This window comes from Bidens hawaiensis, unplaced genomic scaffold, assembly GCF_021521415.1.
Source record: "Bidens hawaiensis isolate Kalapana, Puna unplaced genomic scaffold, B.hawaiensis_p1.1 tig00000458_1, whole genome shotgun sequence".
Classification (NCBI taxonomy): Eukaryota; Viridiplantae; Streptophyta; class Magnoliopsida; order Asterales; family Asteraceae; genus Bidens; species Bidens hawaiensis.
The window spans coordinates 1,215,151-1,229,129 of record NW_027491030.1 but is presented as its reverse complement, the minus strand read 5'-3'; the positions used below and the strand labels follow the sequence as shown (position 1 = coordinate 1,229,129).

At 31.4% G+C, this 13,979-nt stretch overlaps 1 protein-coding gene across 1 annotated transcript; it reads left to right on the top strand.

Moving 5' to 3' along the window:
- The first annotated feature begins 10,726 nt into the window (after positions 1–10,726).
- LOC143626244 (transcription factor MYB15-like) lies at positions 10,727–13,321 on the top strand. Its single transcript, XM_077096397.1, has 3 exons — positions 10,727–11,031; positions 11,840–11,969; positions 12,914–13,321. Exons 1-3 carry the CDS (start codon positions 10,899–10,901, stop codon positions 13,242–13,244), a joined length of 594 nt encoding a protein of 197 aa, XP_076952512.1. The 5' UTR covers positions 10,727–10,898; the 3' UTR covers positions 13,245–13,321.
- The last annotated feature ends 658 nt before the right edge of the window (positions 13,322–13,979 follow it).

Genomic DNA, 13,979 nt, shown 5'->3' with positions numbered 1-13,979 from the left:
TGTGACAAATAAGGTTATTCAAGTACATATCGCGACCCTAGATAAATTATAATATATATCTATGAAACTAACAAAAAAATATTCATACACATAAAATAGCATACATTTTGCTCAATTAATATGTATGATGTCATTTGAGATCACTTGCTCATGTTTATCCAAAAAAAAAATTTGATTATCCCAAAAGACAGATTACCTGAACTTTGATATATAATCATCCTTAGAATCTTTAGAATCTGAAATTGATTAATCATGATAAATTATTTGTTGTTATTAATATTCTGCATATGACAAATTTTAATTAATTTTATATATTAAAATTAACAATTGTATAATCAAAAAACATATAAAACCCAAAATTTAAATATAATAACAAAATGATTTGTTTCATTTCATATGAATGGAAAATGACAAAAACATACTAACCTTAAAAGTCATGTTCAAATAACAGTAAATTCTTTTTTTTTTAAATTGTGTATAGTTTTATTATTTTAAATATAAACTATAATAGACACTTTAATTATCTAGTACCCAACATGTAACACTAACATAGCCTCAGATCATTGTATTTGTCTAAAAATAAAATTACTAAGTAATATAATATTAAAATGATTTGAATGAATAACTGATGAAAATGATATTCTAGGTTTTCATATCATAAATGATTTTTGAAAAGCGAAAATAGTGGAAAGGGATTGAAACATATTTTTTTGTTTAAAAATTTGAATGCCTTTAATTAAGTAATTTGTCTTATAAGACATATTAAATTAATATACTTGAATGTATAAAAAAGTATAAATCAAGTCATAAAATATATGTTTCTGTAGCATTTTTGTCTTGAGTTATGAAAGAAAATATTGAAAATTAAATATTGATATTCTTGTTGCTAACCTTTTATACTAAACAAAAAATTCATATAAATAAATGATAGATAATTCATATAGTAAATCGCTATTCATATGGATTATAATTATTATATTCAACTTCAATGATTTAATGTTAAACACCGAGATATATATAAAATGTATTCTTCATGTTTGCAATATTTATATAGAATGGTTGGAGAAAATTAAGAAAATACACATTTTCCTGAGTTCAAATACATATGAGAAAATTTTAATCCAAATTTGAAACCAGTCTTATATAAAAAAATTATGCATTGCTACTCAAATCTCAATTTAAAAACAAGTTATAGTTTACCTTGATTATAATTACCTATGATTTTAAAATTTTATTTTAATAGGTTTGCAACCTCAATTTTGATATTTTCTTATTTTATTATCTTTCGTCATTAATGTTAATAAATGAATCGAACAGGATTTACATTCAAGAAAACTAAACTTCAATTTATATACTTAAATGACTTAAAATATAATGATCAATACTAAAATGTTAAAAAAAGAGGAAGAGAGCTATAAGAGTGACAAGATGCAAAAGTGGGTAGTCATTTATTAGAATAGATAGATATTATAATTAGACATAATTGGATGTGCTATTTTCATCAGAACGCATAGCCCTATAGAAATTGAATATGACCTAGCCTCCTCTAATGGGTTAATTAAAAAAGGGCCCAGGTCCACTATACAGCCCAATATAAAGCGTAATAATGGATGTTAATATTTTACTTCATTTTTTTTTAATTTTGAAAAGCTTTAATATTTTACTAATGGGTTTTATTAAATAGGAGAAAAGAAAGGAAAGAAAATTAGAAGAGAAAAGAAAGGAAAGGAATGAAAAAGATTTGTGTTCCTAAGTTTTAATGAAAGGGAAAGAAAAGAAAGTAAACTAAAAGTTTTATGTGTTCCCAAAGATAAAAGGAAAGGAAAAGAATGTTACATTTTTACCATAATACCCTTTAGATAAAATTAAAATAAAAAACATTTCCAACATGACAAAAAGATAATGCTCTGTTTTATACGATTTATTTACATATAAAAGATGAAATCAAGAGTGTTTTATGACATATATTTAAGTTCACAATTGAATTAAAGTTTCAATAGTACGTGTATGTATACCTGCGCATTTCATATGTGATTGTTTATGTCTGCATCTATGTCTATATTTACAAATAAACCACCATTTCCCCACATGCATATCCAAACTTTTAATATGCTTGCATATATATAATTATAAATATACCAAGATTGTCCCACTTGTTTATCCAAAACTGCAATTCGTAAACATACTGAATACCAAACACTATCACATTATGCGGACATTATATAAAATAGCCACATAACATAAATATGATTAACCATGTTTCATATAATACATAACCAACATAACCATAACAAAATGTTTTCAAATCCATAACCAAAACTACCAACAAAACAAAATAAATAATGTCATCTTCGTCTGAATTACAACGTTCTATTTTGTAACTATTTTGACATATCTATTTCATTGTTTGGATACATCAAATAGTTGGTCGACATTTACCGCTATTTAAAAGGTCGTGTAACATCTCTTCTCGTACATATCTTCTTTGTAAAATTTCATCTCTAGTCGGTAAATTAGCTTGTACCGTTGAAGGCCTACGTCGTGTAATGAAAGCCACCATTAAACAAATCAGGTTAATTGCTTGCAGTTGTCTAGCTCGCACAACATGAGCTATCTTGAGTAGTTGGTCATCCATTGTAAGTTTATAAACTGTTGAAAAATGTTATTTGATTAGAATATAAGACATATAAGAAGGTTTATGTAACTTTACGAACCGAGAAACTTTGCATATAATTTTAAGGGTGTTCACGGTTCGGTTTCAAACCGTGAAACCATCCAAGCAAGTCACGAACGGTTTACAATTCATACTGAAAACCGTTCACAAGAAACTGGACTGGACCGTAAGATCTATAGTTTATATTATGTATGCTTAAAGCAAATATGGGCCTAATGGTTACTATTCTTCAAAATAACAGTAAAGAACTATAAACCAAAATTTGAGAAGATATTTTTATTTTATGATTTGAGAAGCTTTGAGCATACAATCACTATTTCGTCTTTCAGATTATCAAATTTTAAGCTCATAAAATTTCAAAAGCTTTGTATCTCAAATTAACAAATAAAAATAAATTGACAATTATTAACAAATAACATCCTTAGCCTGTCGATTACCTCAAAGAATCGAGCATTATACACAGAAGTTTCTAATTTTACAGTACTTAATAGTATCATACGACAGACTGTTATACTTGTGGTTTGCTGAATATAATAAAGTTTGTGTTTTTCCATTTTTTTTAACATACAAGCCGTATAAAACTTTTGAGTACTTACAACATAAAAGTGTATTTTTTAAGCATAATTAAATGTTAGAAGAGAAAAAAAATCATAAAAATGAAAATTGGCCTTTATACGTAAAGAAACTAATTATTTGTATCTTTTCTACCGGTAACTAAAAGAAATAAAAGAAAGGAAATTGCTATCAATCATTTCTTAATTAGTTACTACAACGCTAAAGATGTAAAATCAAAACAAATTATTAGATAATAAATTAAGAATACCTAACGAAAGAGGGGTTGAAACAAGCGTTGAGAAGCAAATGTGGCCTGTGGGTGTGGGTATTCTTGGAGCGTCGCCGGCGTCGGAGTCCTGAAATGAAGAACAGTGGGTAGGTTTGGTTAAGGTAGAGAAATTGAGAAATGGTAAGATTGAAAGGATGAGGGTAACATGGTTTTTTTAATTATGTTTAGGTTGATAACTTTCCTTCAACTTTTCTTTCCATCCGTTTCTTTCCGATTTGGAGAGAAAATAAATGGCATCATTTTTGTGTACTTTTCCTTTCTTTTCTCTTCATTTTCCTTTCTAAAAAACTAAGGAACACCTCTTTTTCTTGATTCTTCCCACTTTCTTTTCTTTTCTCTTCTAAAATTAGACTCAGGAATACAGTGTCAATGCTCCTCACGGCTTGATGTCTAAGTTATGGCAGTTGTACTTTAAATCTAGCCCATAAATGTGGATCTTATTTTACGGGTTGCATCACGGTTTAGGACATGTTTTGTATTGAGTTTAAAAACAATTTATTACGGTATTGGCTTTTGAAAAAAATGATTTGTCATTTGGTCATTCAGGCATATGGACAGATCCCCTAGCCAAGGTCGAGTATATCCGAATTGATTATTATTTGTTCATCTCTGACCCTGCAAATACGAACTGATTGTTATTCGGTCGTCTCTTGATCGTTGGTTCACAAAATTCACACAAATGTACATACTTTGTATTCATAATTTTATCTGATTGAAAAGGAGGGGGGAGGGGGCACCAAATTCTTTCGATCTAATAGTGTATGTCACGACTCTTATATATCCAATCATTACATATTAAGAATCCCTAATAATTATTATCTTTGTGTACAATGATAGTATATTATAAGTGTGTGTAACAAAAATACAAGCAAAGCCATGCAATGATATACAATGTTAGCACTCCATTAGTGGTTAAGCTTTTGATAGAAAATAAAAATAAATTAAAAATGAGACTTATATACCGAATGATTTGATTTTTTTCCATTATTGTTGTTGATAACCGTATACCCAATTTGACTAACACGTTACAAAAGTCTGTATATTTGTTAAACCTAATGGTATTATATGACTAACATTTCCTCATAGACCAGATACTACACTTGATGTTAGTCAAAAGACTGAGAAATTAATAAATAGGTATAGATATAACTATCCCCCACTTTCGATACCACGACACTAAATATGTAACCTTGTACTCATTTGTAACAGCAAATATATCTTTATTTACACACACAGTTGATTGAAAGAAGACCTGTTAAAACACAAATGCATGCTTACATTAGTAAAAAACATTATTACCTACGGTTTGTTAATAATTGCTCAAATAATATCACCAAACTATTTGAGTGCAGACATTACCTACTATTTGACAATTACAATAAGTGTTAAAAACACCCACAACAACGACAAGTCAAGGCGATAATATTAGCATAAGATTTATATTTAAAACGTGCAATGATTATTAAAACAAATTTAATTTTATGCGAAAGAAATCAAATTTGGATGGAAACGGAGAAACTAGTCTAGTTTGGTCCTTTTGGACCACTTCTGATCGACTATGGATGTTGCCATCTCAATATTGATATTATCAATTATATAGTTTTAAATTATTTTATTTTATTTAATAAGGTAAAAGTAAACAAAGAGTTAAAAAAAACATAATGTTGACCCCCAAAAGCAAGTAGCAAGCAACCTCCAACAGGCTATATTATATAACCCAGGCAATAACCGTGACATACAAAGAATATTAACATGATCGATTGTATTTCGTATGCAAATTCTGCATAGGTTGGGAATAGAAGAGATTTTTTGTTCATAAGAAAAATGTATTGGCTTTTAACTCATTAACACGTTTTGAACATAGCTGGTTGTAGAGCATATGAAATTAAACTCTGGAACTAATCATGCTTAGGTAGAAGTAGTACTAGCATGGATGACCTCCTATAAGTTTCCACCGGGGTAACCAAAAACAAATCCGTAAGCTCGTGGGTGGGCTATCCATCGAGAGCAAAACAGACAATATTAGTGGTAAGGTCGTCTTATAAAATCTCTAAAAATTCGAGGGCTCGGGGCGAGTAAATAAAATGCCTCTAAATATAAACTCAATAACTCTTGTATACAAAGTAAATAATACAACGATAATTATGAAACAAAATAAAACAAAAGTATAGTAGCAAAATAATTTAACTAAAATATTTAAATGAATTATGATTTATGAAGTTATTCTATAATTTTTTGGTTAAATTGAGTGGTCTGTTTACTTTAAATATAGAAAAGTAAAACACAGAACTATTAACATGGGGTCTAATAAGAATTAGGTTAGGGACACCTTATTATATATATATATATATATATATTTAAAAAGCATCCTTCCGTTATCTCACAAAACCCTAACAGACACTTCTGAATTGATCCACATCTACTGATTCAATCGATTCTTCACACTTTCAATCGTCATCACTGTTTGTCTTCCCATCACAAGCCCTCGCCGTCGCCATGTGTTTCTTTTCTGTATCGGAGATGGAAGAAGATGAATATGCTAAAAGGATTAATCCACCAAGGAAGGTGTTTTTCCTGTTTCTCTATATATTGTTAATTTGGGTGTTGTAATTGACTTACCTCAGTTTCAATTTGTCTTATTAGGGGCTGGCTTTTTTGTAATGCACAGTTAATATGGAGTAACTTTTTCAATTATATTGCTTACTAGGTTTATTCCCTACATTTTAAATTTGCCTAGGTTTTTGTTGGTTCTTGGTTAATCGATTGTGATAAAATGAAAAAATAAAATTAGCTTAGGCTCAATGGTGAGCAACCCGGGTAAACAAATTGTAACTCTACTGTCACATGTAATTTAAAAAAATAACACTTTAATATCATTTTTACAATGTTGCTTTCAGGTTCAAATTAAATGAGGTAAGATTATTCTATGAAATAGAATTTAGGATATTTATTCTATGAAATAGAATTTAGGATATTTTTTAACAGTGGAAAAATTATTTATTGAAAGGATGCTAATTGAAAATTTATTTAAAATAAAGTGTTGGGGGATTTGTGAATATGAATCAAGATTTTGCTCATAATTTTTCATTACTTTTTAAGATTTACGTGTGAAGTTTTTTGGGGGTATTTGTTTCTTGAATTAGGGCTTCGTGTTTATCTTTCTCCCGTGAAAACCCTCATACCCATGTCTAAGTTCACACCTGTTGGTACTTGGTTAAAGAAATGTGTAGATCAATATGTATTCTATAAAAGAAATGTGTTAGTTTACCTGTCCTCATATATAAATTTTGTTACTTTTTATGCCCCTACAGTTGATAATTGTGTATTTGTATTAAAGGATTTCTTATATAATATTATGATCCTAATTGATTTTCGTTGTATGGTGATTTTAATTGATTCTAATGCTACATGTTCATGTTAATCAGCTTAATGTCGTCTAATTATTGATTTCAGTGTTTTTTTTTATAAAAAAAAGGGCAAAAAGGTAAAAGGCAAGTCAGTGTAGTGATTTTAACCTTTAACTATGATATAAAAATTATATCTTTTTTTATGGGTAGGAACTCAAATTATTGTGTGATGTGCAGGTGACACACACTCCCTTAATGGAGTTGGGATGCTCATGATGAAATATGTGGGATATGTAGGGATGGCTTTTGATTGTTGTTGTACCGACTGGAAACTCACCAGTGAAAGTGTGCAACTTTATGATGGTGGAAAAAGCGGGACGGATATGTCCTTAAGAGGAACCCAGATTCAACTTCTTGAAAGACATGTATTTTATTATTTACTATTTGTGTTTTTTGACGATGAAAGATATTACAATATTAATAAGTTTTGTTTAGTTTTTCATTGTAGAAAGCACATTTACAACAGTTTGTTCTTACTGAAGATGAACTCAATAATGCTGCAACGGCTCTAACCACACGCCAAAGCCTTTTAAAGCGGTTGTATTGAAGTGTTGACTTTGACCTGTTACACCCTCTTGGTCTTGATGGTATCTCACAGACTATGAGTAATCTTAGATAGCTAGAGGCAATACTGCATGAGTCAAAGCAATTCCTGTTAGACTTTGACCTTCTAACACTATTTTATTTCGTTTATGTTGAGTTGGAAGTTTTGTCAAAGGAAAGATAGGCACCTGGATTAAAGGCGAGCTTGGCGTCAATAATATATGAAGTTCAGCGTTTAAACATGTTATATGAAGTGAGATGTGAAGCTGAAGATTCTTTAAAGAGAATGGAAGAAAATTGAAGAATTTGATGCGCGTAGATTAGAAATTAATTCCATTACAATCTCTTATGCATTCAGATCTATAAATTTTTTTTGTAGGCCCAAGAAGTAGAGAGGAAAGCTACAAATCTTAAGTGATCAATGACAGAGGAAGGAGATTCTTGGTATGGACTAAATGTTCTGAATCAAATATGTTTTTTCTCCATTATTCAGGCATGTCATCTGATGTGGGTGGTTCATGCTGGCTTTGTTTTATCCTTTTTTGTATTTATTTCAATCGCATAGGTTTGGATTTGAAATAATGTCTTATGTTTGGTATTTGATAAATTCTGACATAATTTGTATATGATTGTCATTATATATTGAGCTCTATAACCAGTGTCTGATAAATTCATATATTTTTTCATCTACATTGTAGCTAATATTCTTTGTAAATGGATAAAAATGATCCACCAGAAATACGTTGTATTTGTAGTGATGCAAACAACTTTGAATCTGGCAGAAAACTGTATCGATACAGAAAACCGCATGTACATGCGTTAATGTTCTCGATGAGCAGCAACGCGCGCGGGTCAAATTAGTAGTTGAAAATGTAAAAAGTCATGGCCTTTAGTTTAGTTTAGATTTAACATTGACCTAATGTTTAATGGGGTCTGGACTTACCTTAAACAAATAAAAACCAAAAAATAAGTGAAAAGTTTAAATTTAATATTGGACCTAATGTTTAATGGGGTCTGGACTTATCTTAAACAAATGAAAACTAAAAAATTTGAGAAAACAAATGAGTGAAAGAAGATTTGAACCTGAGCACTCATAAGACGATTTGAACATGGGCAAATCAGTATTGGTGGGAGAGTGTTTTACTAGTTAAGCTAGATTATTGATTTTAAATCATAATGGTTTGTACACAATATATATATAAACGTCGGATGGGTCTAAAAAGTTGTTAGGCCTTGGGCCATTGTCCTCGCCACACACCCTATGGCTCGGGCCTGATTGGTGGTATGAAGGACAAGATGTTACAATAACGAAGAGGGTTATGAGAAACATCACTATTATGAAATGATAGATGATGAGCTATCCATCGAGGCAAGCAAACAATATTAGTGGAATGATGGACGGGATGCCACATTAACGATGAGGGTTTAAAGGGCCAAGAGATACATCACTATTATGAAATAGTAAAAAGACGACTAGAGTTTTAATTTAAACCAAACGTTATATGATAACCAACCAAACCAACTAGAATACTTCATTTTATAAATATTTTTAAACTGGTATATAATCATCCCTATGTTTGTAACGATAGGATTATTATGTAAGGTTTTATACAATGTTGAAAGATAATTTTGAAATAAGGTAAAAGAAAGCTAAAAGAGTTAAGGACAACTTAACAAGTTTAGTTTAATTAATTAGTATTTTAATGTTTAGAGCTATCAAGTTTGATTTAGTTAGTAGAGATAATGTTACTATTATATTATACCTGAAAGATGTATTTAAGCATGATTAGTATAGGTTTTATTGCATAAATAAATGATGTCGGATCATTAAATTATGTATGATTTTTGTTCTTAATAATATTGAAAGAGTTACGATAAGTTACATTATAACCGACGTTTATTTTGTTTGATCCAATTAAGTCCAACGGAAATCAATCGAATATACTAATATTAAAGTATGTAAAGTAACAACTTTATAACTTTTTATTAAATACAAATATGGTAAAGTCAAAGAATGGATAAACGTGGGTTGGTGTACCTAATTAGTAAATAACTTGACAGTTTGGCTTCGGTACGTGGTACTAGTTTATTTAATAATCAATATAACCCCTACATTTTTACAGGATTACAGTATGACCCCCTTTCAATCTTGTAAGTAATTATACAGTCCCTACATTATGATAAATTGCAAAAGAAATCCTACTATAATGCCTTTCATTTTTAGATTGGTACGAAAAATATTTTACCAAATATTAAACTAATAAAGTATATATACGAGCAATGCAGTAAAATCGGCCGAGTACTCGGCATTTACTCACTACACGACACTCTTCTGAGTCGAATTTCTCATACTCATCCTATATTACTCGCACTTAGCTTTAAGAAATCAACTCGGAGCTATTCAACAATTACTTAGATCTAGTCGGTGGTTAACTTGGAGCTGCTCGATAATAATTTAGATTTAGCCAATTAACTCGAAGCTAGTCAACCATAAATATTAAAGAATGCATATCACTTACAAAAGACTTTAGTATTTGAAAATGTAGCATTTTGATTTATATTAATAATCACGTTTTTTATTATAAATATTAAATTTTGATTTATATTAATAATCACGTTTTTTATTATAAATATTAGTGAACTTATTATATTTGACACATATAATTTCATGTATAGTTACTTCCATGAGTACTCTTCCCAGCTCCCTAGTCATTCAACTTGACAGTGTCTCATGAATCATGCAACCATGTATATGATAAATAAATTACGTTAACGCCGAGCTACCCCTTCAACATTCAACAACCAAGCTTTTTTTTAATCCATATACGAACTAATCTCAACAACGAGTCGCCTTAAGGCTCCACGCTTGAAGTGGGTCGGCCTTGGGGCGCGGAGGGCGCGAAACACCACAGGGGGCACCAGTGGTGGGGGCGTAGAGGGAGGTGCGGCCTTGGAACGTCGGGCGCCTCTCTCTCTCTCTTACACACACACACACACACACACACACACATATATATATGTATAATAGGGCGTTCAAGGGGCTTTATACCACAATAGGACGTTATAGGTTGGGGCTTTGATGCCTCCGGTGCTTACGTGGCACTATGGAAGTGCTGCAATGCCCCCGCCATAGGTTCCAACCTAACAATTCTAGGCAAAAAATCAAATTTTCGAAACCGGTACTCATCACACATACATGTTTCCAAAGTCAACAACCAAAATGATCAAACTATCAAAACCAAAGGGGCTATACATGTACTCCAAACAAAGACAAAAGTATTAGACCGTAACAATTGACATTAAAATAACAGATGTTGATTGCTAACTAACCTTTAGACTATCAACTAAACATGGAGAGAGAAACAGTGGCTAGATAGAGCTACAACACAACACAACACACTAGACCCAGATCTCATCATCAACATCTACAATGGTTAGAGCACCTTGCGTTGACAAAAATGGCATCAAAAAAGGTGCTTGGAGTGAAGAAGAAGATAATCAATTAAGATCATATGTTCAACGTTATGGGCATTGGAATTGGCGCGAACTCCCTAAATATGCTGGTAAGATCCCTTTGGTTATCGAGCCTGATCTCGAGCCTTGTATGGGTCGGAAGCCTTTAGGAAAAGTTCTCGAAATAAGCTGAGCTCGAGCTCTCGTAAGTCAAAGCAAGCTGAGCTTGGACTCTATGATAATTATATATAAAGGTAGAGTAATTATGTAATTACTCTATGATGTAATTACATAATTATTCTACTTGTATATATAATTACTCAACTTGATTCTTACTCAACTTGATTCTCACGTTTAGCATGTTAATTTCATTTGTATTTTGATCCAAACCCTATATATATGTATATATTTAAAATATGTATTTTTAATGTTTAAACCTAATTAATCAACTAATTAGGGAGACTCTGAAGGTGGGCGATGTGGGCACCGGACGGGGCATTCTTTTTCTAGGGGCACAACAATTTTTAAAAATTCCCAATGTTATATATATTATTTATTAGAATACCCTGATTTTGCCAATTGTTATGTTTATTGCTATAACTTTAATTGTCGTTTAAAAAAAGTAGTTTTCGTTATTTAGTTCGTTAACGCTTAAGGGGCATATTTTTTCCGGCTCAGTCGGGGCACGTGAATTCCCAGGCCGCACTGCAACTAATTTAAGCACATTTTTTAAATAAATTATTGTACAACCCAAATTATAACAAATTAATCTCATTTAAAAATTTAATTGTTTAAACTCAATAAAAAAAACCCTTTTACTAAGGCCCAAATTTTTTTTCACATGTGGCCCAAAATTTCTTTAACGATTCTCAGAGACGGCCGTGGTTATTTGATTTTGTTTTGGTAATTGTTAATTAGGGTTAGCTAGATGTGGCAAGAGTTGTAGATTGAGATGGATGAATTATCTTCGACCGACGGTTAAAAGAGGGAATTTTAGTAAAGAAGAAGAAGATCTTATCACCAAGTATCATAGTGAAATGGGAAACAAGTATGTGTGATCTATTTTTTTTTCAACCTTTTAAATATTTTATGGTTAGGGGGCATTTGATCATATTGTTGATTTGTTGTTTTATTGATATTATTTTTAGTTTTTGACCTTTTGTTGTTGTTTTGATTGTGTCACACTGTGTGTTATCTAGTTACCTTATTACCGTAACTAGTTTCTAAACCGAAACCAAACCGTTCCAAAAACCCGTTTGAGAGAAACTAATTTGAAATATACCCAGCTGTAGGTTTGATATCGGTTTGAGAACCTCTCCGTTGAAAATGGTTAAAAGTTAAAACTAAACTGAACCAGTGAAAACCGGTTTTAAACCGGACCGAAACAAAAAGTGACGGTTTGGTTTTATGTTTTCCTAAAATGGAACATTTTGTTCGGTTTTAAGTGTAATTAAAACCGAAAATACCGAACCGATTCTATAAATTTTATTTTCTGTTTGTTTTGAGTTTTACGTAATTTATAATAATTTAATATAAAGCATAACCCAAAATTTCAGCCTAAATGTGTAATAATTAATTAACTATTAACTAACAAAAGAATTTAGGCCAAAATTCTATACTTTTGACCAACTTTTTTTGTCGGGCCAAAAATTTTAAGCACAAACGGAAAAACCAAAAAAATTGAAACCGAAACCGAAACAAATCCAAACCAAAGACCTAAAAATATTGAAACCGGACAGTTTTTCAGAATCTCAATTTTTGGTTTGGTTTGAGCCAAAAACTGAACCGAACCAAACGAACATCCATTCACACCCCTAGGAACAAGTTTCCTACCGAACCAATCTTTTTTCACTTGGAAACCGGTTTTGGAAATATAAAACAGATTTGTGCATCTCTACACTCCAGGCCCTAGCTACCAATATTCTTGATTCAGATCAATCAATTATGTAAATAAATAGTTATGCTTATAATGCTATACTTGATGTTTTGCAGATGGTCTGCCATTGCTGCAAAATTACCAGGAAGAAGCGATAACGAGATAAAAAACCATTGGCACACGCACCTAAAAAAGCGCGCACCCAAACACGTTCCAGATGTCCCGAGAAAAGAAGAACCAAGTTTCGGTGAACAGATTATGCAATTTAACATACAACCTTCAAGTTCTAGCAACAATATTATTTCAAATGAATTAGTAACATCCTACAGAGTATCAAACGAGTCGATGGCGTCCCAACGAGTGTCTGATGATTCATCATCGTCTTCATCGGGTTTAGAAAGACGGTTTTTGATAGACTTGAATCAAGAATATGTAGAGGAGGAATGAGGATGGAGTGACTGATCAAACAGAGGTAAACTGTTGTTTTATTCAATTTTCAAATCATTTTGTTCTTCCTTTCTTTAGATTTACATGTGCAGCACAAGAATACTTTGGTTAAATATAGAAAGTTCTTAACTTTTTTATATCATGATAGTTCAATTTGTTGTCTTAGACACGGTTGTAAAAATCCCAACGAAGCATCGATTTATCCCCGATTAATCGCTAGTCCCACTTCACTGATTAATTTTGGGCTAGTAATCGGTCGATGGTCAAATCCGGCCAAAATGGTGGTTTCCGGAGAGTTTCCGACCAAAATCATCGGTTTCCGACGAGATTCTAGCAAAAACCAACGGTTTCCAACGAGATCTCGGGCAAAATATGTTTGTGTGCGTATAAAAGTGAAAATTACATATTAAAATCTGATCCGCTTAATCGCTAGTCTCCACCCCACCGCCGGACTAGCGACTAGCGATTTTTACACACTGGTCTTAGATATGAATGCAATGTTTTCAATTGAATGTCACAAAGAATTACGGATACGATTTTTTTTAATTTATAAATATTTAATTTGTGGCAAAAGTCGCCGTTCTAAAAAAATATACATTGACACTTAAATGGTTGAATCGCTAATCATTTAGGTGCTATAACAAGCTTAAGAAATGACCATAATGCCCTGAACCTGTCTAGTGAGGGAAATGTTTAAATTTTGCTTTACTCGTCTTTCAAATCTTGAGAGACGCC

Excerpts from the sequence above, each read along its gene's own strand:
- LOC143626244 (XM_077096397.1), top strand. The coding sequence starts at position 10,899 with ATGGTTAGAGCACCTTGCGTTGACAAAAATGGCATCAAAAAAGGTGCT. Across the intron at positions 11,032-11,839 it reads CGAACTCCCTAAATATGCTG|GGTTAGCTAGATGTGGCAAG; the intron begins GTAAGATCCCTT and ends ATTGTTAATTAG. Across the intron at positions 11,970-12,913 it reads CATAGTGAAATGGGAAACAA|ATGGTCTGCCATTGCTGCAA; the intron begins GTATGTGTGATC and ends GATGTTTTGCAG.